This window comes from Sorex araneus, chromosome 3 (assembly GCF_027595985.1).
Source record: "Sorex araneus isolate mSorAra2 chromosome 3, mSorAra2.pri, whole genome shotgun sequence".
Taxonomy (NCBI): Eukaryota; Metazoa; Chordata; class Mammalia; order Eulipotyphla; family Soricidae; genus Sorex; species Sorex araneus.
Window position 1 is genome coordinate 7,970,922 of NC_073304.1, and position 27,315 is coordinate 7,998,236.

Consider the following 27,315-nt stretch of genomic DNA (forward strand, 5'->3'; position numbering starts at 1 on the left):
GAAGTGGCTGAACCACCTACCCCAGCGGGATGCCTAAGAGGCTGGAGTAAGAGCCTGGAATTTGGAGGTGGTAAGAATACATGAGTCTCATTCCCCTGACCCTGAGCGAGCCTCCAATGCGGCATCGTTGGGAAGGCCGAGAAGAGAGAGGCTTCTAGAATCTCAGGGATAGGATGAATGGAGAGGTTACTGAGAATACATGAACAATTTGGGCCCGAAAGCCTATGGGCAGGAGACTCGACAGCCGGCCTCTGGGATGGGTGGCAGGGCTGTGCTCCCAGGACACTGCTACTGCCCTATGATGCCTGAGGCAGCGTCCCCCGGACCAGAGGCAGTGCCTCACCTGGCGGGAGCAGGTAACGTGAGAGCAGGAGTGAGGCCCCCGCACAGGGACTGCGGGCAGATGCGAGTGGGGAGTGGATGGAAGCTGGCCAGAGCCTGGGATGGCCTCTGGACAGTGGGCATGACTGACACCTCCGCGGGCCTGGGACCCTGGCCCTGACCAAGATCGGGGCCCCGAGGAGCTTCTGGGAAAGTGTTTTTCCGGCCCAGCTGGGCCACACCAGAAGACGGCAGCCCATCTCCTTTGCAGTCTCTGCTCAGCCCCAGGCTAGCTCCCAGGGACAGAACTCCCTGGAGAAGTGGACCATCCCCCCTGACCGGAAGCAGAGTGGATCTGCTGAAAATCTGAGTCTCGAGGCAGTCGGACCCAGAGGCTGGGGCTGCAAGGGGTCATGTGAGCGTTGAGGAGCAAAGCTCTGGTCTGGCCATTGGCTCCAACAGACACTCTGAGCTCGGCCAGCCAGGAGGCCACCTCAGGACAACATCAAGGTCAAGCGTTGATGTGAAGGGCAGTAAGCTGAGCTGAGGGGGCAGTATGGACCTCACAGGGCCAGAAAATCAGTGACTGGGGGCCAGAGCAATAGGATAGTGGGAAGGGCACTGCCTTGCACGTGGCCGACCCAGGTTCATTCCCGGGCATCACATATGGTCCCCTGAGCACCGCCAAGGATAATTCCTGAGTGCAGAGCCAGGAGTAACCCCTGAGCATCGCCGGGTATGACTCAGAAAGCAAAAAAAAAAAAAAAAAAAAAAGAGAAGAAAGAAAAGGAAAATCAGGGGCAGACCTGCATTCTGTCCCACACCAGGAACCCTTCCCCCCACTTCCTGCTGGCCAGTACGAAACCAAATGCCCCACACCCCGCCGGCGACCGAGGGACACAGCAGACACCAGGGGAGGTTCCAGCATTTCCACTTTATTCTTCTACTGCTTTCAATATATGGGGAGGTGCTGGGGTTGTCACTGGAGACTTTTTAAGGTCCCAGGTGGAAGGTCACCGAGGGGTCACCTTGGTGCTGTGGAAGGGAGTCACTCATCTGAACCCCAGAGCCAGGCCCCAAGAACGGACCCAACAGAGCCCAAAAGAGTGTTGGAGGCGGTGGAGAGTCCTGCAGCCCCTGTGGGAGAAAGGGGGAGGGGGGTGGTGGTAAGGCACCCGACAGGGGCTGGGCCAGGTCGCGGCACCCCAGGACAGGACACGTACCCCACCCCGCTGCTTCCCCAGACCCCCCTCTCCGCTCGGCAAGGGGCCTCCAGGACAAACAGGAGGTTCTGGGCAGCTGCCTCGGCTCCATGGGGGGCTGGGCCCAGGGGCAGGGGCGCTGCCCAGAGGTTGGGGTTCCTGGGACGCAGCTGTCCTGGGCACCCTGTCCCACCCCCCTCCCCATGGAACAGGGACAGGGAGGGAGGACAAAGGTCCTGGAACTGGGGGAGAGCACAGGGCTTAGTCCAAACTCGGCTGACCGCCGGCCCCCCGCCACGGCCACCCCCTTCCTCCCCCTGTTCTCGCGCAGACACTCACCCACTGACTGCAGAGTGGCCACCAGGCTGCCGGCGGCCACCCCGCCCCCGTTGGCAACAGCCGCAGTGGACATCATACTGGCCGCCAGGGATGAGGCGGCGATGCCGGCCCCAGTGAAGCCCATGACGCCCAGGACCACGGGCACGGCCCCCACAGCCGCCACTGTGGGGACAGGAGCAGGGTTGGCCCAGGAAAGGCCCCAGAAGGACCACGCCCAGCAGGGGAAGGGCAGGGACCCCCAGAAGGGAAAGGGCAGGGACCAGGGGCCTGAGTGGACGTCCGGGACGAATGGGCCTGCCCTGCCCTCTCTTGTCCCCTGGCACTGGGGGCGGCTGTGTGGTCTCTGCTGGGGACGGGGCCCCTGCCTCTCCCCAAGCCCCGAGCACAGAGGGACAGGGTGAGCTGCTCTGCTGGGTGGGTGGGGGGACTTCACCCTCTGTGCCACCCCCAGGCTGTGCCGTCAGAGGGCATCGCGCCAGGCCCAGCAGAGCAGCTGCTGAGCTCCGGCCCCGAGACCACGTGTCACACGTGTCTGAGTGTCGCATTTCTGTGGCTTTCAGCTCACTGGTCTAATCACACCTGCAACGCCTAGGTTGGGGAGGAGCCATTCGGGCTCTAGCGGCTCGGACACATCCTGGACCTTGCAGGAGGGGTCCAGGCTCCACGGGTCAGTGACTAGCCCTGGACCTCAGGGGCTGCACTTGGGGTCCTGTGTCCCAGGGGCGGTAACCTGGGCTCACCCAACTGCGCCCCCTGCCCGCCCGCCCGCCCACCCGCCCACGCAGGGTCCAGCGGTCTGACTCAGGGCTGGGACAGCCCAGGGCCCAGGCCCAGTGGGGACCCATTGCTTGCAGGACTCACCTGCTCCGGCCACACCGGCAGCAATGATACCTGGGGGGGGCGGACAGAGCACAATGTGACCCCGCGCCGGTCCATCCCCCCACCTGCTGCTCACTCAGAAAAGCTCCTTCCTGGAATCCTACATCCTCATCTGGGCTCTGTGACCCCCCCTCCCTCACGGGGACAGGCCTGACCAGGGCCCCTCAACACAGAGTCTCGTCCTCTCATCCGGACCAAGCCCCAATCCACAAGCACTCTGTAAGGGGAACCAATAAAAACTAAGTAAAACAGATAAAAACAAAACAACCCTCCCCCCCGCCCCCCGCCCCAAAATAAGGAAATCACATACTGCCTCTCTCCCTCCTTAGCTACCCCAGACTCATCTGGTCCACGGAGCCAACACTGCCCACTCACATCACCACCACCTGGCCATAAGGGTCTCTCCAACCAGACAGCAGGGAGACACGCTCCCCTTCCAGAAGGTTCTTACAAGGCTCTAAAATCTTCCATGTCCCACATTCCCCATCAGCACACAGACCTGAATCTGGCTCCCTCTATCCCCCATCCCCCCTCCCCCCACTCCAAATTCAGCTCCAGCCCCCTGGAACATTCCTCAGGTGCCCAGGGCTTCTCGTCCTGGTCAATCCCCAGGTCAGGGCCTGGAGTCCTGGGGCCCCACTGTTCAGTCCCTATGTGCCCTGGGCCTCCTTCTGACTTGGGGTGTCATAGACATTACGTCAGGGCAGTTTCCTTAATGCTGACACCTTAGAGGGTGGAGCTGTGTGTGTGCTGGCGGGGGAGGGGGCTGAAGAGGGCATCAGGGTCCAGTTACCTGCCATTGTCCTTGGGGTGTCCGCAGAGGCCTCAGTGTGTCCTCCCTGTGGTAGAGAAGAGGGGACCACACAGAGGGTGGCAGCTGTGAGGCCAGAGACCCAGAGACCCCCACAGAGCGCCCTCCTCGGTGTCCTGAAACCCCCAGAAAGCTGATTGGCTGCAGTGGGGGCGGGGAGGAACAGACGGAACCAGACTCAGACCCATCCGGAGGGGCAGCCCCCACCTCCCGAGGGGCGCTGAGCCCGGGGAGGGGGAGACACACTTGTTACCCTGTTACGCCTCTGCCCTGGACCCGCCGCTGTGAAACTCCACCAGGATTACCACGCCCCCACATCTTACAGATATGGCCATGAGCCAGGGGGTCCCAAAGACCCCCAGAAAGCTGGACCTCAGACGCTGCCCGCTGGTCTCGGGGGCCTCTGCATCCCCAACCCGGCTTTTTTCTTTTTTTTTGCTTTTTGGGTCACACCCGGCAATGCTCAGGGTTACTCCTGGCTCTGCACTCAGGAATTACCCCTGGCGGTGCTGGGGGGACCCTATGGGATGCTGGGAATAGAACCCGGGTTGGCCGCGTGCAGGGCAAAAGCCCTCCCCGCCGTGCTGTTGCTCCAGCCCCAACCCGGCTTGATTTTTGCAGAGGGAGAGGCCCCCGGGACCGACCCCGGGACGGACCCCGGGAAGCCTGGCTCTGAGGGTCCGCTTAGGCTGCGTCTCCCCCCACTCCGGCCTTCAGACTGGAGGGCAGCTGGCTCTGGTCATCTTCTGGTTCCAGAGCCCCCGCTCCGAGCAGGGACTGGGGTATGGTGGGCGGCGGAGACGGGGTCTTGTTGGGGGGGTCCCATTCCCCCAGAGACCCACTGAGCAAAGGAGCACGGGGCCCCCTGCCCCGCCCAGCACCGCCGCCACCCCTGCAGGGGCTCCCAGGATGGCCAGAGGCGCTTACCCGCGGAAGCTGGTGGTCCTGGCGCGACTGCTCGGCGCCCGGGGATGCAGACGCGCCTACACCTGCTTCTGCGCCGCCGCAGCATCTCAGCCCGCGGAAGCCCCGCCCCGCCCCGCCGGCGGGAGCCAATCAGGGGGTCTCCGTTCCCGGGGAAATGGAAACTGGACAGTTTCGGTTTCCTCTGCTCTGACCAAAAGAGTGGGGGGGGGGGGGGGGGCGGGGGAGAGGGCGGGAGCGTTAGCACTGCGGGCAAAGCGTTTGCCTTGCACGGGCCCACCCGGATTCGAATCCCAGCATCCCATATGGTCCCCTGAGCACCGCCAGGAGTAATTTCTGAGCGCAGAGAGAAGAGGAACCCCTGTGCATCGCCGGGTGTGACCCAAAAAAAACCAAAACCAAAAACAAAAGAGCCCAGGGCCTAAGGCCTGGCTCCGGGATCGTTTTCTCTGGCCCTGCTGGGGTCTCCGAGCCATGCACCTGTGCTAACGGCCCCTGTGCAAGTGACTTGGGGGTGGGGGGGCATGTCGGAGTGAAGGTGGCACCAGCAGCACCAGGAGGAAAGACACAGTCTTGGCAAGTAAACACTTCCTCCTCTCGGAGATGTGTCCCCAAAGCCCTAGCCAGTGATCTGAGAGGTTCTTTGCGGGATCCCAGAGCTTCTGCCAGTGACGATGTTTCTAGAATACCCGAGCACCGGGCCCCAAACAGGATGCTTTGTGTTGGGACCCGGGGAAAGTTTTCTTTATTTTTTTTTTTTTTCTTTTTGGGTCACACCTGGCGATGCTCAGGGAACCATGTGGGATGCTGGGAATCGAACCCCGGGCTGGGCACGTGCAAGGCAAACGACCTACCCGCTGTGCTACCGCTCTGGCCCCCCAGAAAGCTTTCTTAAGATGAAATTTTCTACATCAGAACTTTTGTAAGTAAGACATGGAAGGCTTACCCATAGCGGACCTGTGACTGGCGTAAGAGGGGATCAGCCACAAGTCACAGACCAATAGGCATTTGGTCCGCTGGTGATGGTTAACAAGTGATGTTTCTCAAAGCGGGTTCCATGACAGCTAGAAGGCCCATAGAAAGATCGTGCCTGGAGTTTCTGGTTTGAGAATTCCGTTCGTGCTTCCGGTACCACCCACTGATTGAGAGGTTAGGGGCTGGGGAGCAGGAGGCAATAAGGACCTTGCTCATCTGAGAAGCATCCTCGGTGTGTTAGGAACCTCAGGAGGTTACCAGGAAAGTGGGTACCTGATCGCTGGAGACTGTGGAGGGGACATCTGGGTGGGAAACATGTTTTCTAACTGTCTCTGCTACTTTGGGGTGGTTGGTTTACGGTAGTGGAAGCAACACATCATGCACCGGACATGCTGACCATTAAACTTAGTGGCCATCACAGGAAGTCCAGCTGCAGACGCTCGTCCATCCAGAAGGAGGTACCTGCCACTTCCAGGGACAACAGTCATTTCTCTGTGATGAAAAACAAGTGAGATATTGAGGGCAGCTGCCCCAGAGAAGTCTAGTCCTAATTTGAGAATCTTAATTGCACCTTGCCACTTAGCCGGAGAACTACCATGTCAGGCTTGGTGGCCTTCTGAGTGACTTAGGCCTCTTCCAGGAACAAGAAAAGCAGAAAAACCAGATGCTTGTGTCAAAGATTACATTCCCGGAATAAGATTAGGTCTCCGGAACGTAACTGTCAGGAATGTAACCGTCAGGTGGGCTGGATGTTGTAGGCCAAAACAATAACAACAAAAACTGTATGTGTATTCTGTAGGACTGGAGCAATAGCACAGTGGGTAGGGCGTTTGCCTTGCACACGGCTGACCTGGGTTCGATTCCTCCGTCCCTCTCGGAGAGCCCGGCAAGCTACCGAGAGTATCCCGCCCGCATGGCAGAGCCTGGCAAGCTACCTGTGGCATATTCGATATGCCAAAAACAGTCACAACAAGTCTCACTTGGAGATGTTACTGGTGCCCGCTCGAGCAAATTGATGAGCAACGGGATGACAGTGATACAGTGATACAGTGATAATTGCATCTTGATGAGGGGCAGTGGGGGGGAGGGGACAGGACTGTAACACTGGAGCAAAATAATTCCCTGGGGACCAGGAGGTGTGCCTGAGACACTCCACTCACCCACACAGAAAGCTGCCCCCAAAGATGTCCAGATGTAATGGCCTGCCTGCAAAAAAGAGGGGCTTAGCACAGATTGAGCTTCAGAACGGCAGGTGTTTGGTGGACAGAGTGGCCAGGTGGCCTATGGAATGGGGTGCTCAGATGCACACTTCGAGCTCAACACCTGGATGGACTTAGCCAAGACCCCAGAAACACCAAGGATGCTAGAGAGCCCAGAAAAAAACACAGCTTTCATGTCTGTGTTTATGTCCTCACCCCGCCCCCCCCCACACACACACACATCAGAAATCAGCTCAGGTCCCACGGCTGCCACGGAATATGTTACAAAGCTCTCGGGAAGCAGAGGAAAGGAACAGAGGAAGGGCCGATTGCCTCGGAAGTGGCTGGTCCCCAGGGCCACCTACAGTGCTGGACACTGTGGTTCAATCTCTGCCACCTCTCCACATCGGCCCTGGCTACGTGGGCGTAACCTCGAGTCCTGAGCCAGGAAGAGCCCCTGAGCACCCAGGCTGAGTACAGATGGCATATGGCAGCTAGACGAGATGATTCACGCCAACACACCTGCAGACAGCCCAGTCGAAGCTTCTGTGTCCGGGTCATGCTGGAAGTAAAGAGGGTCCGGCTTGGCTGACCGAACTGGATTCTCATCTGGATCCTACTAATTCTGCTTTAAAACTAGTAATTCAGAGCTTTCAGTGCAGGATGAATAAAAGTGCATTATTTTGTGGAGCCAGTTTCAAGGGACACAGTTTAGGCTCACACAGAAATGCCCCCCCCATCTCCCTCTGCTGAGCCTTGGCTATTAGGAACATCCACCCCCCCACCCCCCACCCCGAAGGAAATTCAAGTGAAATAAACTGTTGCATTCCTATAGACATGAATAGAAGCACCCTCTATAGAGTAAATAATGACAAGACAGAAGCCCACTGGCAGTGCCTTCAGACAGAGGAAATGAGATTTTTTTTTAACCTTATTGAATCATCCTGTAGTCCTGTAGGATGACAGGATGATTCAATAAGTTAAAAAATAAAATCTCACTGCCTCTGTCTGAGGACTTTACGGGTTGTGCCAGTGGTGGTGGTCTTTGCTGCTATGCATGAGGCTGTGAAAGAGTTAGGAGGAGAGCCAGAGAAAATAAACCCCATCATCCTGCAGATCTGGTGATTGGTCATTCTATTCAAGTGGATTTCAAGAGAAGGTGAGAGGGGAAGATGAATATCTGGGTTTTCTGCTTGTGTCAATACATCGAGTATAAGTGTGTCTGTCTGCATGTGTGTGTGTGTGTGTATGTATGTGAACTTGAAAAACACTGAAAATATATATTTGGGAAAACACAGAATTATTTTCCATTAGAGATGTTTTGATTTTTTGGACTGGAGTGATAGCATAGCGGGTAGGGTATTTGCCTTGCATGTAGCCGACCCGGGTTTGATTCCTCTGTCCCTCTCGGAGAGTCTGGCAAGCTACCGAGAGTATCCTGCCCACATGGCAGAGCCTGGCAAGCTACCCTTGGTGTATTCGATATGTCAATAACAGTAACAACAAGTTTCACAATGGAGACGTTACTGATGCCCACTCGAGCAAATCGATAAACAATGGGACGACAGTGCTGGAGTTCAGTGCTATTGAATCATCATGAGATTCACCTGTTTGTACAAAGCTGTTCATGATTGGGTTTCAGTCATACAATTTTCTAACACCCGTCCCTCCACCAATGTACATTTACCACCACCAATGTCTCCAGTTTCCCTTTAGTCACCCACCCGCCCCAGCCTGAATCTGTGGCATTTTTCCTCTCTCTCTCTCTCTTCTCTCTCTCTGTCTCTCTCTATCTCTGTCTGTCTCTGTCTCTCTTTATCTCTCTCTCTCGATTTCTCTCTCTTCCCCCTCCCCTCCCCTCCATCTCCTTTTGAGCATTATGGCTTGAAATACAGGTGCTGAGAGGTCATCATGCTTGTTCCTTTACCTACTTATCCAGAGTGACCACTTCTACCTATCGTCTTCCTAGTGGTCCCTTCTCTATCCCAGTTGCCTTCTTCCCCAGCACTTGAGGCAGGCTTGCAACCATGGACCAATGAATTGTATCTCATCATGGAGACATTAAGTTCTTGTATGAGAGATTACTAAAATGTTGTTACTGGTTAAGCCTCCTATGTCTGTTTTGTTAATTGAGATTGGTTGCCTTCTCCAATTTGGTATGCTACTCCTGGTTTATCAGTGCCTTATCATTCGAGATGTGAGTAAGTTCAGGATTTCTATTGGGAAGGTACAGCTGAGTAGACGTTTAACTGGGTGGCAGTTTTGGGGTGTGGGTGTGACTGCTGGGGCTTCTGGAAGTACAGAGAAGTGGGGGGAGGTAGTCCATCTCTACTCCGAGAAAGCCTGGAGATTTCAGTCACAAATCCTACATACCTGAATTTTTAGCAGGTTGATTTCTCAGTGAGGTCTGTCTCTAAGTGGAATCCGGTTGGGGGCCATGACAGCGATTCACCATTTGGATTGTTGGAGCAAGTGGCTGCCGGGGGCTCCCTAACCTCCGGAGTGCAATGGGGAGACATTTGGACAACAGAAGACACAGCATATTTCAACGAGGACTGTTTTTCTTTTCTCCATAAGAGAACCCTGGAAACCCAGTTTTTATCCAAGAACAACCCATGTGCGGTTCTTTGACAACTCCCATAGTGCTTCACACCCAGACCTCCAAATCCCTGCTCCCTGAGAAGCGACTTCTCCGCTTACATGAACACTCAGAGCTATGAGGGCAGGTAGACTGTCATGTACTTGCAACTCCACACACCAGCTCCTGGGTGAGGAGGGGAAGCACCAAATGTGCTAAAGGACAAGGTGCCCGGGCAGTGGCTGGGCCGGGAACAAGAGCCAAACTATCCTCCACATATTGCCTTGGTCTGAGGCCTCCCAGGACGCTGATGTAAGTTCCCATTGAAGAACCATGCACTGTGGCTGAATGTGAAGAAAAGGACCTTCCTGGGAACAAAACTCAGGAACAAGACTCGAAACGGGCCTGAGTTCTGTTTAACAGGAAGCCTGGTGAAGCTGGAACTAAGGCTTGACTGGGCATTGTAGCACTACTGGTCCTGAAGATGCAGACCCCAAAGCTATTGGGGAGAGAATTTCCTGGTCAGGCCACCAAGTGTTTACATAAGCACAAAAGTGGGCGGGTCCACACGCAGGCTGCTTTATGCAAATGAGGGCTTCCTCCCGCACAGTTCTGATTGGTGCAAAGTTTGTCTAGTGCTGATTGGTTGGACACAATTCCACGGCTCAGGTAGCTCCGCTTTTCATTCTCTTTAACATCCTACTCTTCAGATCCTGAACTGGGGACCCAGTGCTCCTTCTCCATTGCCCCTGAGATGTGCTCACCGCGTAGGACACACACAGCCCCACCCGCCCGGTCCTGTTCCTCAGCACGGACAGACACAGGGAAGGTCACTGGCAGCTCACCTTTATTTCTCAGGTTTGAACAATGCGGGGGGCACCGCAGTTGTCCCTGTGGGCAGCGCCCTTCTGAGGACCAGAAGGGTGGATCTCCAGGGTGAAAGCGGCTTTCGTCCTGAGCCCGTCACCGAGACAGGAAGACAGGAAGGGTGTCTGCTTACAAAAATGACACTCCGGCCCCCAGACCAGACCCAATAACTCCCAAGATGAGATTGCATGACGTGGGCAGTCCAACGGCCCCTGTGGGAGAGAAGAGGGTGAGAGGCCCCGAGGACAGGGCCCCGAGGCCGTGGTGGGCACCCGAAAGCGCCTAAATGTCCCCCACTGCTCCCTTGGGACCTGGGTTTGGGGCGAGGCTCCTGCAGGCAGCTGCCCAGAGGGAAGAGGGGACCCCTGATACTGAGTGGAGCCACCTGGACCCGGCAGCTGCCTCACCATCCACCAGGGCTGGGGCCGTCGGGGGAGGAGTCTGCTCCGGGGTGGGGGGGGGATCATGAATGGAGGGCGGACGCCTGCTCCCCCCCCAGGCCCTCCCCAGACTGGAAGGGTGGCTGAGATCAGGGCCAAGGTTAGCTCAGATGCACGGAAGGGGGCAAGCGTGGGCCTGACTGCGTTTAGCTTCACACGCGCACCCGCCCCCATCGCCCCACTGGCCTCCTCCTCGTGCAGACACTCACCCACCGACTGCAGAACGGCCACCAGGCTGCCCGCGGCCACCCCGCCCCCGTTGGCGATGGCGGCTGCTGACATCATCTTGGCCGCCACCGAGGAGGCGACGATTCCCTGGCTGCTGAAGCCCAGGATACTCACAGCCACGGGCACAGATCCCACAGCGAGGGCTGGGGGGAGGGGTGGAAGTGGGGGACTGAGCCGAGGAGGGACGCCCCCCCCTGCACACTCAGTCCCGCCCTGCACGTTCAGGAGACCGCCCTGGGCCCCACAGTGGAGGGGGAGCAGGCAGGGAGCAGCGAGCAGAAGGGAGGCCTGATGGGGGCTGGGCACAGCGACGCTGGGCTCTTAACGGCCACTCAGGGGCCCTCGGGCCTTGATTTCTCTCCAGCAGGGCTGGCACCAGGACGGCCAGCTTGGGGCCTCGGGAGAAGACGGGACCGCTGGCCGGTCCTAGCCCAGGACAGAGAGAGGCCAGATTATGTGGCCGCCCCAGGGATCTAGGCCCCCCCCCAGGGCCACCGGAGCTGCCGAGCCCGGCTGGTAATGCATGCCCGTTGACACGGTGCAGTTGGCACTGTGACCCCATGGCACCCCAGAGGACCAGGAGACTATCGCCGGGAAGGATGCAGCCCTGGGAAGCCCCAGAATGTTCTGCGCAGCTGACTGAGGGGCTGGTGAGGCTGACCCCCCACCCCCCCTAGAGCACCACACACTCCGGGCTTCAAGCCTTCTGCCTCTGGGGTCTCCTGCTCCAGTGCTCTCCTGCCTCAGACACCGAGGCCTGGGGCATGCCTGCCCTGGACAACGTCAAGCTAGGGGACAGCCGAGAAGCCTAGCATGTGTCCCCCCACCCCGCCCCCGCCCCCACACCCACGCCCACTCACCTCCTCCCACCGCCGCACCTGCAGCACACTTGGCTGGAAAACAAAAGAACACTCTGTGAGTGGGTCCGGCCCGCAGATCCCTGTTGGGGGAGATGGTGACAGACAGGGCAGCATGACCCCTCCCTGGCCCTCTGCCTTCCCCCCGAGAAGACGGACACCCTGCTGGAGACTGTGTTTGGGGCCCAGGGCTGGGGCGTCTGATCCCAGGTGCCCTGTCCTGGCGGGCCTGCTCGGAGGGCCGTGAGCGGAGAGAGGCGCCCACCCGGGGTCTCAAAACGCCAGCCGCTTTTTCATTCTGGTTTTCTTATGTGTGTGTTGGGGAGGGTTGGACACCCCCAGAGATGTCCAGGGTTCACTCTTGGATCTGTGCTCAGGGCTCACTCAGGCTGGGGCTCGGGGGACCCTCTGGGTGGTGGGGATCTAATCTGGGGGTGCCACTTGCAAGACAAGCGCCCTCCCCCCTGTGCTATCTTGGCCTCATTCTGGCTTTCTTTTTATTGGTCTGTTTCCTTTCTACCCATTTGGAGGGAGGTCCGAAGTGACCCTGGAGCCTCCCGGCCAAACTGTCAAACAGCCCCTGCCCGAGACAGCCCTGTTTCCCCTCAGGAATGTGTGGATTTGGCAAAGTGGCTTTGACCTGGGTGGTCTGACCAGGACAGGGAACCCCATGGCATGGGGGTCATACACTGTGAGCCCCTAGGGGGCGTGCTCCCTCCTCTCCTGACAGCCACTGGCCCTAAGAGAGCTGGGAGCAGTCACAGCCAAGGAGCCAGCAGTCTCCCCAGATGAGTAGAAAGCTCCTCGGCTTCCTCCTCTGACATTTGCCCCCTCTTCCAGGAAGCCTTCTCTGATCCTCCTATCCGAAGGCATCATTGCGACCCCGTGGCTGGAGTTCGCTCACAGCCGTGATCTATACTCAGGTGCCTATGGGCCCGGCTCCCCGCCTCTACGGCCATCATGGGGAAGGGAGGGACTTGCCACAGCCAGAGACGCCAGGACGGCTGTGTGGGGGTGGCGGCGGCTCCAGGAACTCCAGGGGCAGCGAGATACACAGAGGGGGCCGGGACACAGGACAGCAGATGGGGCCATGCCTGGCACACAGCCCAGCGGGGTTCTACTCCTGGCATCTGCTAGGGTCCCCTGAGCCCACCAGGAGTGATCCCTGAGCACAGTAAGCACTGAGCCCGGCTGCGTGTGGTCCCAATCCAAAGAGAAGAGAAGACAAGGAATGCAGAGAGAGTTCCGTCTGCTGCCCAGGGCGGGCACCGGGGGGCACTGAGGAGTAGAAACAGGCAGGGGGGGGGCAGAGTGATAGCACAGCGGGTAGGGCATTTGCCTTGCACGTGGCCAACCCGGGTTCGATCCCCGGCATCCCCTAGGGTCCCCCAAGCACTGCCAGGAGCAATTCCTGAGTGCAGAGCCAGGAGTAACCCCTGAGCATTGCTGGGTGTGACCCAAAAAGCAAAAAAAAAAAGAAAGAAAAGAAACAGGCACAGAAAGGACAGCCCTGCCCGGGCCCAGGGCCCCTGTGGGGGAGGATGCTGTGGCTCCCCATGCAGAACCTGGTCAGGAAGCCCTGTGACCTGGGCAGGCTGACCTTGGCCTTTCTGGGCACCCAAAGCCCACCAGAAGGGGCTTGTTCCCTACTGGCCAAGGGTCTTGGGGAGCTGATCCAGCCCCTCCCCAAGCCCCCCAACATGGCCACCTGCTGTCCGTCCTATTCCTAGCCCAGGATAGGCTGTCTGGGGCCCACCTGCTTCCTGTCCAGGGCGTGGCCCTCAGTTCCCCCTTTGAAGAGAAGCGGCACCAGTGCCTGCGTCCAGGACTTCTAAGAAGTCACCAGCAGCCAGACCCGCGCAGCGGCAGAGAGCAGCGCAGTGGGACTGGCCTTGCTAGGGCACATGTCCTCAGAATCAAGGGACGCGGGAACCGCCCAGGCCCCAGCGGGCTCGTCCCATATCTATGTAGGAGGAGGACACAGGGGGGCGTCTGGTACGCAGGGCCACTTACCTGCAAGGGAGGAAGTCGCCACGGTCGCGGCAGAGGACCCCACCACAGCAGCCGAGGCCTTCAGTGACGCCAGCCAGGGACCCAGCGTGGCTATGGCTGACTCCAGGGCAACTGTGGAGGCCGCAGCTTGTCCTGAAAAAAGAAGGGGGTGGGGTGCCTGGGGTCAGAGGTCCGTGGCCTGCCTCCCTCCCCCATTCCCCTGACATTTGGGCCAGGAGAGGTTGGAAGAGGCCTGGGCTGGGCATGTTAGCGGGACAGACTGACAGACAGCAGATGTGGTCTGGGAGCATGGACACAGCTGAAGACGGGGCTGTGCCCACAGACATGCCCTGCCACTTACCTGCAAGGGACGAAGTCGCCACGGTCGCGGCAGAGGACCCCACCACAGCAGCCGAGGCCTTCAGTGACGCCACCCACGGACCCAGCATGGCTATGGCTGACTCCAGGGCAACTTTGGAGGCCGCGGCTTGTCCTGAAAAAAGAAGGGTGGGATGTCTGGGGTCAGAGGTCCATGGCCTGCCTCCCTCCCCCACTCCCCTGACATTTGTGCCACGAGAGGGGGCTGGAGAGATAGCACAGTGGGTAGGGCGTTTGCCTTGCACGCGGCCGACCCGGGTTCGATTCCCAGCATCCCATATGGTGCCTTGAGCACCGCCAGGGGTAATTCCTGAGTGCAAAGCCAGGAGGTAACCCTTGTGCATCGCCGGGTGTGACCCAAAAAGAAAAAAAAAAATTTGTGCCACGAGAGGCTGGAGGAGGCCTGGGCGGGGCCTGTTAGCGGGACAGACTGACCGATGCAGATGTGGGCTGGGAGCATGGGCACAGCTGAAGACGGGGCTGTGCCCACAGACATGCCCTGCCACTTACCTGCAAGGGACGAAGTCGCCACGGTCGCGGCAGAGGACCCCACCACAGCAGCCGAGGCCTTCAGTGACGCCACCCACGGACCCAGCGTGGCTATGGCTGACTCCAGGGCAACTTTGGAGGCCGCGGCTTGTCCTGAAAAAAGAAGGGTGGGATGTCTGGGGTCAGAGGTCCATGGCCTGCCTCCCTCCCCCACTCCCCTGACATTTGTGCCACGAGAGGGGGCTGGAGAGATAGCACAGTGGGTAGGGCGTTTGCCTTGCACGCGGCCGACCCGGGTTCGATTCCCAGCATCCCATATGGTGCCTTGAGCACCGCCAGGGGTAATTCCTGAGTGCAAAGCCAGGAGGTAACCCTTGTGCATCGCCGGGTGTGACCCAAAAAGAAAAAAAAAAAATTGTGCCACGAGAGGCTGGAGGAGGCCTGGGCGGGGCCTGTTAGCGGGACAGACTGACCGATGCAGATGTGGGCTGGGAGCATGGGCACAGCTGAAGACGGGGCTGTGCCCACAGACATGCCCTGCCACTTACCTGCAAGGGACGAAGTCGCCACGGTCGCGGCAGAGGACCCCACCACAGCAGCCGAGGCCTTCAGTGACGCCACCCACGGACCCAGCGTGGCTATGGCTGACTCCAGGGCAACTTTGGAGGCCGCGGCTTGTCCTGAAAAAAGAAGGGTGGGATGTCTGGGGTCAGAGGTCCATGGCCTGCCTCCCTCCCCCACTCCCCTGACATTTGTGCCACGAGAGGGGGCTGGAGAGATAGCACAGTGGGTAGGGCGTTTGCCTTGCACGCGGCCGACCCGGGTTCGATTCCCAGCATCCCATATGGTGCCTTGAGCACCGCCAGGGGTAATTCCTGAGTGCAAAGCCAGGAGGTAACCCTTGTGCATCGCCGGGTGTGACCCAAAAAGAAAAAAAAAAATTTGTGCCACGAGAGGCTGGAGGAGGCCTGGGCGGGGCCTGTTAGCGGGACAGACTGACCGATGCAGATGTGGGCTGGGAGCATGGGCACAGCTGAAGACGGGGCAGTGCCCACAGACATGCCCTGCCACTTACCTGCAAGGGACGAAGTCGCCACGGTCGCGGCAGAGGACCCCACCACAGCAGCCGAGGCCTTCAGTGACGCCACCCACGGACCCAGCGTGGCTATGGCTGACTCCAGGGCAACTTTGGAGGACGCGGCTTGTCCTGAAAAAAGAAGGGTGGGGTGCCTGGGGTCAGAGGTCCGTGGCCTGCCTCCCTCCCCCACTCCCCTGACATTTGGGCCATGAGAGGCTGGAGGAGGCCTGGGCCGGGCCTGCTAGCGGGACAGACTGACCGATGCAGATGTGGCCTGGGAGCATTTACACGGCTGAAGATGGGGCTCTCGAGGTCAGAGTCCAGAGAGGGGGCCGGGTGGCCAGATGGAGCACTGAGTGAGCCGCCAGGAGCAGCACCCAGTGGGGACAGGCCCTGCGACAGGGAAAGCTCATCCTGCCCAGCACGGTGCCCGCTTATTTCCAGAGCTCAGCTCCTGAAACCACCGCAGTGCCCGGCACTAGAAGCCCGGATACAGAGCGGTGGGGAAGACACACGCGGGAATGACGCTCAGATATTTAACAAGGGACGCTGGGCCCTTGGCAGGAAGTTGGGCGCCCACACGGACGTGAGTTCTGGTACTGAGTGCAGGAAAGAAAGAGGCAGACAACGGGGCCAAACAGGGGATGCGAGTCCCAGAGCCCTGCACGCAGGGTCAGGAGAAACCCAGGCAGACTTCCAGGTCGGGACAGGCCTCCAGGCATCACTCAGTCCACCCAGGCTGGGAGCAGGCCTGACCCCCTGCTCCTCCCCGTCTCCTCTCAGGAACACTCACCCACGGAGGACAGGCCAGTCAGGACCTGGCCCGAGACTGCCATGCCCCCCGCCTTGGCCAGACTGGCCGCTGCCAGGGCCTTGGAGGAGACGGACTTGGCCAAGACGCCCGCCGCAGAGAAGAGGGCCGCCATGCCGGGCAGGGATTCACACGGGGCAGCGCGTAAGGCTCAGGGTCTGGCCCTAGACAGGAGGGGGAGGGGTTCCTCGGTGAGTGGTGGGAGCAGCAGCCCTGGAGAAGACCCTGGGGCCGGCGGGACTTTCTGATGGGAGGGGGAGGGTGGGAGGCGTCTTCCTTCTCAGTGGGCGCCTCTTCCTGCAGAAGCTTCCAGAACCCAAGAGAGTGCTGGAGCCACGCCAAGGGGCCAGGAGCACAGAGTTCCAAGTTACTCCGGGAGATATCGTGACCTCCAGGAGGAGAAGCTGGGGTCCGGGGCCCTGGTGCACGGGAGGAAAGGCCCCTGGATGTGCTGGTCACTGGCTTCTAGCCCATCGGAACCAGGATGGAAGGGCCTGGGGGTGTCCCCTAGGCTGGGTCTTCCCAGGCCTCCAGGCCAGCAGAGCGGGGAAAGGCCCAGAGCCCAGGAGCAGGGCCGGGCTAAGTCCCTCTCCCCTTCCCACCTCCTGTGACCACTTCCCCTGGAGACAACCATGAGCAATCTGAGCCTAGGTCCACAGGTGCCTTCCCTGCACCCCTTCCCACGCCCCACCCCCCGCCCCCGCCACAGCCCAGCTCACCGGGAGAGGCAGGAGCTGGGGCACCAGTCTGATCTGGAGGCAGCCTCTGGGTCCGGAGGCAGAGTCTGAAAGAGCTGCCAGGGCCCAATCAGAGGGAGCCCCGCCTGCCAGGCTGCGACCAATGAGCTGAGTTTCATTTCCCAGGAAACCGAAACCAAAGAGGTTTTCATTTACTCTGCTTCAGCCAATTCAGCTGAAGGCCAGACGTCCTAGCAGAAGCAGTAAGAATCTTTCGGGGTGGGGAGGGGGTGAAGGGCGTGGTGACCGCCATATTATGACGACCACAGATGGGGTTTACAAGCTTGCAATGATCCAGTATCTGGAAGAAATCTCCCTGGACCTAGTTGGTAAAGTACGGAAATCCAAAACCTCATATCTCTTCACACCAGGTCTGACTCCAGTGGGTAACTCCTAACAATAATAGTGAGGTTTGTGTTGAAATATTGAATGTAACCAAAGAAAGAGAAAGTAAAGTGAAATTTATCAGTTACAAGGCATGGGGATAGAAGGGCAGAATGGGAGGTGTACTGTTTTTTTTTCTTTTTTTTCTCTTTTTTTCTTTTCTTTTTTTTTTTTTTGGTGGTGGGATATGTGCACTGGTGAAGGGATGGTTGTTTCAGCATTGTATAACTGAGACTTAAGCCTGAAAGCATTGTAATTTTCCACATGGTGATTCAATACAATAAAATTCTTATTTAAAAAAATATTCTTTTTTTTCGGTGGGGTCACACCCAGCGATGCTCAGGGATTACTCCTGGCTCTGCACTCAGCATTCACTCCTGGCGGTGCTCAGGGGACCCTATGGGATGCAGGGAATTGAACGCCCTCCCCGCTCCCCACTGTGCTATCGCTCCAGCCCCAAGAATCTCTTTTTTTCAGTCTGAGGAGGAAAACTGTGTTGCACGTGTGTTCAGCCATTCCCATGCCCCATTACATACATTGACCAAGCACCCGTGTTCCCTGTACAACACGGGTCAGTGAGATGTTCACTTGCTGAACCCCTCCCCACCCCCATCCCTCAGCCCCATTGTGAGGGGAGCCAGTGAACCAGGAGAAACTCCTGGCTGAGCCCCCGGGTCACCCACTGGGCTGTTGTCTCCTTCTTGTCACCCGCACTGGGTGCCTGCAGGGCCACTTCTTGGGGGTTAAAGGGCACCCTCAGCGAGAGGTGAGGCCACTAGAGTGCCCCTCCCTGTGCCCCAGCAACCCTGAACCTGGATCCACAGTGCCAGCCTGTCCTGTCTTACTTGCTCACCAAAGATGGGCAACCAGGTGAACAACCCCCCTCTCACACACACGCAAACACACACACACACACACACACACACACACACACACACACACACACACACCCGCCTGCACCAAGCCAACACCATGCAGCCCTCTCTGGACCCCAAGAGTCACCACCCTCCAGCCCTTCTCCAGTCCCAAGGACTGGCCCCATGTCAGAGCCCAGAGAATTTGTGGGTGCTCACCTAGGGTTTGGGGAGCCCCAGCCCTACCCGCTGCTCGGGTGCTGGCGTTCAGAGTCTGCTGCTGGCCGGGTGCTTCACACAGACCCCACAGGGCATACCCAGCAGCTCTCTGACAGGGGCCGGAGGGTCTCACCAGTGTAAAGAAACAAAGACAGGGACCGGATTGCATGCAGTGAAAGCAAACCCTGGGACTTTGACAACAGGATTTAGGTGAGCAAGTGTGGTTGAAGGAGCACTGACAGCGGGGGAAGAGGTAATGAACAGGAAGCGGCCTAAGACAGTGACGAAGGGTCTCAGGCATTTCTGTCGTGTGAGAAGTGCAGTGACCCCTTGCACCATAAAGCATCACAGTTGTCAGCAAAGCAATGAAATAAAGCCTCAAGAACAGAAACATGTACAAGGAAAATCAAGTCTTGTCTTCCAAAACAAAGGGAAGGAACTCTAAAGATGCGTACACCATGTACGGCCTGCCGTGGGCTGGCTCTCATGGAAAGAACTTGGTTTCCAAAGCGGGTAACAGAATAAGTGAAACCAGAGCCAAAGCAGTAGGCCCAAGGGGCCAATGTCACTGTCACTGTCATCGCGATGCTCATCAATGTGCTCAAACGGGCACCAGTAACGTCTTCATTGTGAGACTTGTGACTGTTTTTGGCATATTGAATACACCATGGGGAGCTTGCCAGGTTCTGCCATGGGGGAGGGATACTCTCAGTAGCTTGCAGGGCTCTCCGAGAGGAGCAGAGGAATCGAACCAATAAACATCCCACCCGCTCTGCTATCACTCCAAGGGGCCAGCACAGATGAAAGCACAAACTGTGACCTCAGCATCCCAAGATTTCCGATTCGTCTCCTGCTATGGGGGAGGGGACAGTGATCATTCCAAGAAATTTGTAGTTTTTGTAAAGTCCCTCCCCCACCAGGATAGCCTTAGTCCTGGGGGGACTCTCTCCCTGTTGAGTGTGGCAGCTCAATCCCAAGCGCAAAATCACATCTTCGGGTCATCGGCCGAGGGGCACAGTGGGTTGGGGGTGGGGACAGTGCAGAGGAAGGCCGCCAGACATGGGGGAAACCTCCAGCTAGGACATACCCATAATTCGGGCACTGTGGCTGGTGGAGGAAATTGACCTCAGGGGCTAGAGGGCTCAGACAGAATGACAGATCCTTGGAACCCAAGTGTCCCCGGGGCTGTGGGCTGGGAAAGGAAATGACGGACACAGCAGACACAGAAGAGGCCACAGCTTCTCTCTTTATTCCTCAAGGATGCAAGTCGGGGCTGTGACAGGCACTTCTCAGGCCTCAGGTGAAGGGTGGCTGGGAGGAGGCTCGGAGTTCTCTTCAGTTTCTATTCACAGGAGAAGGGCTGAACCCCAGAGCCAGGCCCCAACACTGGACCCAGCAGCGCCCAAAGCAGCGGTGGTGGTGGTCGAGAGTCCTGCGGCCCCTGTGGGACAAAGGGGGAGACGGGTGGTGGTCGGGCACCTGACAGGGGCTGGGCCAGGTCCCGGCACCCCAGGACAGGACACGTACCGCACCCCGCTGCTTCCCCAGGCCCCCCTCTCCGCTCGGCAAGGGGCCTCCAGGACAAACAGGAGGTTCTGGGCAGCTGCCTTGCCTCCATGGGGGGCTGGGCCCAGGGGCAGGGGCGCTGCCCAGAGGTCGGGGTTCCTGGGACGCAGCTGTCCTGGGCACCCTGTCCCCCCCTCCTCCCCATGGAACAGGGACAGGGAGGGAGGACAAAGGTCCTGGAACTGGGGGAGAGCACAGGGCTTAGCCCAAACTCGGCTGTCCGCCGACCCCCCACAGCCTACATCCCCTACCACCCCCATTTCTCGAGCAGACACTCACCCACTGACTGTAGAATGGCCACCAGGCTGCCGGCGGCCACCCCGCCCCCGTTGGCAACAGCCGCACTGGACATCATACTGGCCGCCAGGGATGAGGCGGCGATGCCGGTTGCAGTGAAGCCCACGGCGCCCAGGACCACGGGCACGGACCCCGCTGCAACCGCTGTGGGGACAGGAGCAGGGTTGGCCCAGGGAAGGCCCCAGATGGCCCGATCCCTCCTGGGGCTGGGAGGGGTCACTGGGCTCCTGTGAGTGTGGAGGGAAGGACCGCGCCCAGCAGGGGAAGGGCAGGGACCAGGGGCCTGTGTGGAAGCCCAGGGTAAGTGGCTCCCAGCTGGCCCGTCAGGCCCCTGCCCTGCCCTCTCTTGGCCCCTGACACTAACCCTGGGGGCGGCTGTGTGGTCTCTGCCCGGGGACGGGGACTCTGCCTCTCCCCAAGCCCCGAGCAGAGAGGACAGGGGGCAGCTGCTCTGCTGGGTGGGTGGGGTGGGGGACTCTGTTCTCTGTGCCCGGCCCCAGCAGCCACCTGCCACCCCCAGGCTGTGCCGTCAGAGGGCATCGTGCCAGGCCCAGCAGAGCAGCCGCTGAGCTCCTAGTCCTCGACCACGTGTCACACGTGTCTGAGTGTCACATTTCTGTGGCTTTCAGCTCACGGGTCTAACAACACCTAGAACAACTGAGTCAGGGACGAGCCTTTTGAGCTATAGCGGGTAGGTCACATCCTGGACCTTCCAGGAGGTGTCCAGGCTGCAGAGGTCAGTGACTAGCCCTGGACCTCAGGGGCTGCACTTGGGGTCCTGTGTTTCTGGGCAGTAACCTGGGCTCGCCCAACCGCATCCCCTACCCGCCCGCCCACACAGGGTCCAGTGGTCTGGAGCTGTCTGGGTCAGGACCAGGACAGCCCAGGGCCCAGGCCCAGTGGGGACTCATTTCCCGCAGGACTCACCGCCGCCAACGATACCGGCAAGGACTGTACCTGGTGGGGGGAGGGACAAAGCACAATGTGACCCTGCCCTGGTCCCCCCCGAACCCTCTCTTTTCACGGTGAGCAAGCGCCTCTGAAGTTGCATTCAGAGGAGAGAAGTGTTTCTGGAGGGCCTCTCCCTGCTTTTTCAAAAAAGTCTAATTTCTCGTGTCATGCTCCAGTAGGGAAGGGCACGGAAAAGCCCGCACACCGCCCTTCAACCCTGCACACTTGTTTTTAAGGGATAACCAAAGCTGACAAGATACACCCTGATCTTTTTGATTCTGTGCACTAGGGTCAATTTGGCTCCTCTGCTCTATGCCTTTGCCAGCCGTTTGATCTGCATCTAAGGCTGGAACGCGCCTCCCCCCGGCCCCTGGACCCAGATGTGAGTGTCCATCCAGCGAGAAGAGGCGCCTTGTTTCCGGTCACGAAGACGGAGCACAGACTGGCCCCTGCCACCCTGTGTGGAAATTTCAGTCCCAATCTGCTCTCTCTCCATCGCTCCTTCTGGTGATTTCTCTTCTGCACAGGTGACCCTTCCCACACACTGGCCTCTCACTTCGCAATGTCTCACTTTCCCTTCAAAAAGTGTCGGACTTCCCTTCACGGGGACACTCTGTAAGTCTCAGCCCTCCGCTATGGTGACAACTAGTCATGTGTGGCCCCTGAAAGCATAAATTTCAAGGAAACAGAGTTGAAAATGCTCTTTTGCTATCCCAGGATGTCTGCAGTGCTCATTATCACATGGGCTACTACCCCACGGCAGCCATATGGACATGCTGATCATCCAGAAAGTTCTATTGGATACTCTTGCCCTTCACCTTGTCATGAACAAACCCTCTTCCCTTCCCTATTCGTGACATCACCTACAGAACCCCACATTCTCCCTTTAGAGATTCTGGCTCTAGCCAAAATTCGAGGGTGACCTGGGGGATTCTGGGTGATGCAGGGCTCAAACATCACTCCTTGGAACCACTTTCTTGGGTTGACTAAGAATCACCAAGAATGGGGTGATAGCACAGCAGGTACGCATTTGCCTTACACGCAGCCAACCTGGGTTAAATTCCCAGCATCCCATATGTGGTCCCCCGAGCACCGGCAGGTGTAATTCCTGAGTGCATGAGCCAGGAGTGACCCCTGTGCAATACTGGGTGTGACCCAAAAAGAAAAAAAATTAAGAATCACCAAGAATGGCCCCCAGTTCCCTTGGATGCAATTTGGAGACACTCCCCCCCTCAAAAAAAAAAATAAATAAATAAATAGCAAAGGTTTTGAGAAGCTTCTGTCCTTTGTCTCTGGATTTTATTAGACGGCCACGGCATGCCCCAGGATGCATCATTTGTGTTATGATCGGAACTGTCTGTTTCCTTTGCTCAGATCAACACCAATGCTAGGAATATTTTCAGGTGTCTTGCTGCTGATTCGCCAACATCAGGCACAGGCTCCAAGAGGGAGACATGGCCAACAGCGCCCCCTGGTGTCTGCAAGGACACTCTGGTCTGCATGCCTCTGTCCCCTCAAAGTCACAGGCTGCAAGGCAATGGCCAGTGTGATGGTGGGATTGGAACCTCGGCCAGATCCCTCAGGACTGGGATTAGTGACCTTTTTTAAAGCATTTTTTTTGGTTTGTTTGTTTAGCTTTTTGGGTCACCAAAAAGTAACCCAGCGATGCTCAGGAGTTACTCCTGGCTCTGCACTCAGGAATTACTCCTGTCAGTGCTCAGAGGACCATATGGGATGCCTGGGATTGAACCTGGATTGGCCACATTCAAGGCAAACACCCCACCCACTGTACTGTCACTCCTGTACACACACCCTCCCCTCAGGCTTGTATTCTTTCTTTGTTTTGGCCATGCCTGATGGTACTCTGAGCTTGCTCCTGGCTCTGCTCATAGATCACTCCTGACTGGGCTTGTGGACCATTGTGGGCACCAGTGATCAATCCTGGATTGATCACATGCAAGGCAAGCCCCCTACCCACTGCACTAACTCTCCAGCCTGAAAATTACCCCCTTGTACTTTGATCTTCAACCTTCCAGTCTCCAGAACATGATATACACAGTTCTGGTGTGTATAAATAAGCTGATGGCATTTTGTTCCAGCAGCCGGAACCAACTAAGACAAGAGGCCGTCCACAGGGTGGGCAGGAGCTCAGGAGAGGGGGAAAATACCGACACTTCAGACACCTCAGAAGGGGCTAGTATTTTCAATGCATGAAGAATTCCTTCAGTTAAGTCCTAAAAGCCAAATGATTTTAAAAATGGACACGGCAGGGGCTGGGATGTAGCTCCGTGGGAGAGCACCTGCTTTGCAGGGTGACCAGGAATACCCCACACCGCCAAGTGCGAGCCCCACATCTGCAGGGCACACCGGGAGGTGGACTTTTGGGTCAACGCTAGATGAGGAAATATGTGGTCTAGAGGAAGTTTAATCAGAGATCCAAAAGTTACTAAAGGGCCCAGAAGTCCTAACTCAGGCAGTGTGTCAAACTGGCAGGGAGGCCAGCTGAGGGAGTGGCACCAATGGCACCAAGGCTGAGCCAAGAGACTCTGGTGAGGGGTTAGACCCAGCGGAGAGGGGCCTCTGAAGTACTGATCCATAAACTTGGTGTTCGAGCTCTGTACCAGCACCTAATCTACCCCATGCAGTGAGCATCAAACCAATTAAAGCCCAGAGAGGGGGTATGGCTGGCCAGGACCAAAGGGGGACCCTGGGACCCCACTTTTCAGCTCCAATGAGCTCTGAGCCCTATTCTGATTCTAGGGGGGGCGGTTGTAGATATTACACTGGGGAAGTTTCCTTAGTACTGACACCTTGGAAGGCGAGCTCTGAGAGTGCCTGTGTGTGTGTGTGTGTGTGTGTGTGTGTGTGTGTGTGTGTGTGTGTGTGTGTGTGTGTGTAGGGTGGTGTCTGAGGAGGGTATCAGGGCCCACTTACCAAGCATTTCTCTTGGGGTGTGTGAAGAAGCTTTGAGTGTTGGGAGCCTGGAACAGTCTTCCCTGTGGAAGAGAAGAAGGAGGCAGCAATGAGACCAGAGACCCAGAGACCCCACACAGTGCCCTCCTCCATGTCCTGAAACCACCGGAACCCTGAGCTGGCCCTGGGGGCCATCAGACCGCCAGGATGAGGTCATGGAAGGTTCTTGGGAGCCCAGAGGGAGCCAGACTCAGCCCCACCCAGCACCCACCTCCCACTGTCACCCGCAGCCCCTGGGTGGCAGGTCTGGCCAGAGTCTCTCTGTCCCAGCCCTGCCACCAAACCTCAGGTCCCCCCTTTACTGCCTCAGAGGACAGGAGCCCCTGCAGAGACTCGAGCAGCACTTCCTGCTGTGTTTTCCGCAATGTCCACTGACATCTTGACAGTAGCTTGAGAAGAGCCAGTGAGAGGCTGCTGGGGCCCCTCTCACTCCCACAAACCGAAGGCCCTGCTAGACCTGTAAGGGACGGGGGAGTCAGACACTCTCTGCGCCCAGAGCCCTGCTCTCTGCTCCTGTCTACCATCTCCCCGGATCCGCCAAGGCACATCTAGACCGTGACTTTCCCTGGTGGATCCCGATTTTCCAGGGCTCTGCCCACTGTCCAGCCTCCCCACCCCCAAGCCTGAGGTGGGGAGAGTAGCCTGCCTTGGAACAGAAAACAACTGCTCCCAATGGCGCAGGGTCAAGATGAGCATAAGCCCCATCCCAGCATCAGCACCTCTGATGCAGTGCCACTTGCCCCCAAGGCTGAGGCTTTGAGGGTCCCGGTTACTCTCTCTTCACTCACCTTGACGAGTGGTTGCTTGAGAACCAGAGAAGTTCCGTGGAAATGACTTCTTGTGGGTACTGACCAGGCTATATAGTCCCAGCCTGGATGATGCCCCGCCCACAAAGTGCCAGTCAATTGGCTGAGCCCCACCTACCCTCCCAGCAAGGCGCTCTGGGGCTGCTATCACAGGATAAGAAATTCGGTCTCTTTCATAACGGTCACAGTGTTTCTTAGGATCTTTATTTCCTCCCTTCCCTCCACCCATTTCTCATGCACCACACCACGGTGGGTACTGGTAGTGGGGTGGCTTCTGGTGGTGCTCCCAAACCAGTAGTGCCATAGGGAATCCAAACCCCGGCTTTCCCATGCCAAACATGTCTTCAGTCCTTTGAGCTATCTCCGGGACCCTAGGTATCGCTTTTCCTTTTTGGTACTAAGAATGATATCTAAGTACCTAAAGAGATTACCTCCTGCATGGAAGACCTAAGCGTTATTACCGAGTCTTGTCTCCATCTCCGGTTCTCTTTTTCGTTTTCTCCTGGGCCACACACAGGGCGGCTCAGGGGTCACTCCAGACTCTGCACTCAGGAATCCCTCCTGCAGGGATTGGAAGAGGTTGGAAGAGGCCTGGGTGTGGCCTGTTAGCGGGACAGACTGACTGATGCAGATGTGGGCTGGGAGCATGGACACAGCTGAAGACGGAGCTGTGCTCACAGACATGCCCTGCCACTTACCTGCAAGGGACGAAGCCGCCACGGTCGCGGCAGAGGACCCCACCACAGCAGCCGAGGCCTTCAGTGACGCCAGCCAGGGACCCAGCGTGGCTATGGCTGACTCCAGGGCAACTTTGGAGGCCGCGGCTTGTCCTGAAAAAGAAGGGGGTGAGGTGCCTGGGGTCACAGGTCCGTGGCCTGCCTCCCTCCCCCACTCCCCTGACATTTGGGCCAGGAAAGGCTGGAGGAGGCCTGGGTGGGGCCTGCTAGAGGGACAGACTGACCGATGCAGATGTGGCCTGGGAGCATTTACGCAGCTCAAGATGGGGCTCTCGAGGTCAGAGTCCAGAGACAGGGCTGGGTGGCCAGAGCACTGAGTGAGCCGCCAGGAGCAGCACCCAGTGGGGACAGGCCCTGCGACAGGGAAAGCTCATCCTGCCCAGCGCGATGCCCGCTTATTTCCAGAGCTCAGCTCCTGAAACCACCACAGTGCCCATCACTAGAAGCCCGGACACAGAGGGGTGGGGAAGACACACGCGGGAATGACGCGCAGATATTTAACAAGGGACGCTGGGTCCTTGGCAGGAAGTTGGGCGCCCACATGGACGTGAATTCTGGTACTGAGTGCAGGAAAGAAAGAGGCAGACAACGGGGCCCAACACAGGGGACGCGAGTCCCAGAGCCCTGCACCCAGGGTCAGGAGAAACCCAGGCAGACTTCTGGGTGGGGACAGGCCTCCAGGCATCACTCAGTCCACCCAGGCCGGGAGCAGGCCTGACCACCTGCTCCTCCCCGTCTCCTCTCAGGAACACTCACCCACGGAGGACAGGCCAGTCAGGACCTGGCCCGAGACTGCCAAGCCCCCCGCCTTGGCCAGACTGGCCGCTGCCAGCGCCTTGGAGGAGACGGACTTGGCCAAGATGCCCGCCGCAGAGAAGAGGGCTGCCATGCCGGGCAGGGATTCACACGGGGCAGCGCGTGAGGCGCGGGGTCTGGCCCTAGACAGGAGGGGGAGGGGTTCCTCAGTGAGTGGTGGGAACAGCAGCCCTGGAGAAGACCCTGGGGCCGGCGGGACTTTCTGATGGGAGGGGGAGGGTGGGAGGCGTCTTCCTTCTCAGTGGGCGCCTCTTCCTTCAGAAGCTTCCAGAACCCAAGAGAGTGCTGGAGCCACGCCAAGGTGTCCCGTCCTGCGGGACGAAGTTATTCCAGGGTCTGAGGAGGTGCTACCTGAAATAGCAAGGGCGAGAAAGAAGAGGGAGACCAAGCAAGGAACTGTTGTCAAGGTCTCGTTTTTTGAAGGAAACTATATAGAATATATAGGCTGAGGGGCAAGGCTTTTGCGAGGGGGCCAGGGTGGATCATGCGGGGCATTCTCGGGGCATTTGCGTAAGGCGGATCAGCAGACTGGAACATGATATTCCTGTCATCTTTGTGGGTTCCGCCCCTTGGTACAGGATGTCTGTTTCATAATACAACATCTTGG

At 58.2% G+C, this 27,315-nt stretch overlaps 3 protein-coding genes across 6 annotated transcripts; all 3 read right to left on the bottom strand.

Annotated features, from left to right (window-relative positions):
- Positions 1 to 1,235: 1,235 nt before the first annotated feature.
- Positions 1,236 to 4,582, bottom strand: LOC129403451 (interferon alpha-inducible protein 27-like protein 2). The gene is made up of 5 exons (XM_055132061.1): positions 4,480 to 4,582; positions 3,535 to 3,580; positions 2,724 to 2,753; positions 1,863 to 2,024; positions 1,236 to 1,458 (listed from the first exon to the last, which is right to left on the bottom strand). The coding sequence occupies exons 2-5, from the start codon at positions 3,539 to 3,541 to the stop codon at positions 1,370 to 1,372; spliced, it is 288 nt and encodes a 95-aa protein (XP_054988036.1). The 5' UTR covers positions 3,542 to 3,580; positions 4,480 to 4,582; the 3' UTR covers positions 1,236 to 1,369.
- Positions 4,583 to 10,057: 5,475 nt separating this feature from the next.
- LOC101545283 (interferon alpha-inducible protein 27-like protein 2B) lies at positions 10,058 to 26,806 on the bottom strand. Of its 4 annotated transcripts, none has more exons than XM_055131380.1 (10): positions 26,649 to 26,803; positions 25,854 to 25,985; positions 15,555 to 15,686; positions 15,028 to 15,159; positions 14,501 to 14,632; positions 13,974 to 14,105; positions 13,634 to 13,765; positions 11,624 to 11,656; positions 10,745 to 10,906; positions 10,058 to 10,307 (listed from the first exon to the last, which is right to left on the bottom strand). In XM_055131380.1, exons 1-10 carry the CDS (start codon positions 26,779 to 26,781, stop codon positions 10,225 to 10,227), a joined length of 1,203 nt encoding a protein of 400 aa, XP_054987355.1. In that variant the 5' UTR covers positions 26,782 to 26,803; the 3' UTR covers positions 10,058 to 10,224. The 4 variants fall into 4 exon arrangements, with proteins under 4 accessions (XP_054987355.1, XP_054987358.1, XP_054987359.1 ...); XM_055131383.1 differs by lacking the exons at positions 25,854 to 25,985; positions 26,649 to 26,803 and adding exons at positions 16,351 to 16,532; positions 17,088 to 17,177; XM_055131384.1 differs by lacking the exons at positions 15,555 to 15,686; positions 25,854 to 25,985; positions 26,649 to 26,803 and adding exons at positions 16,351 to 16,532; positions 17,088 to 17,177.
- On the bottom strand, positions 19,804 to 25,191 carry LOC101557773 (interferon alpha-inducible protein 27-like protein 2A). Its single transcript, XM_055133850.1, has 5 exons — positions 25,138 to 25,191; positions 24,311 to 24,372; positions 21,353 to 21,382; positions 20,408 to 20,569; positions 19,804 to 20,003 (listed from the first exon to the last, which is right to left on the bottom strand). The coding sequence occupies exons 2-5, from the start codon at positions 24,315 to 24,317 to the stop codon at positions 19,909 to 19,911; spliced, it is 294 nt and encodes a 97-aa protein (XP_054989825.1). The 5' UTR covers positions 24,318 to 24,372; positions 25,138 to 25,191; the 3' UTR covers positions 19,804 to 19,908.
- Positions 26,807 to 27,315: the final 509 nt, after the last annotated feature.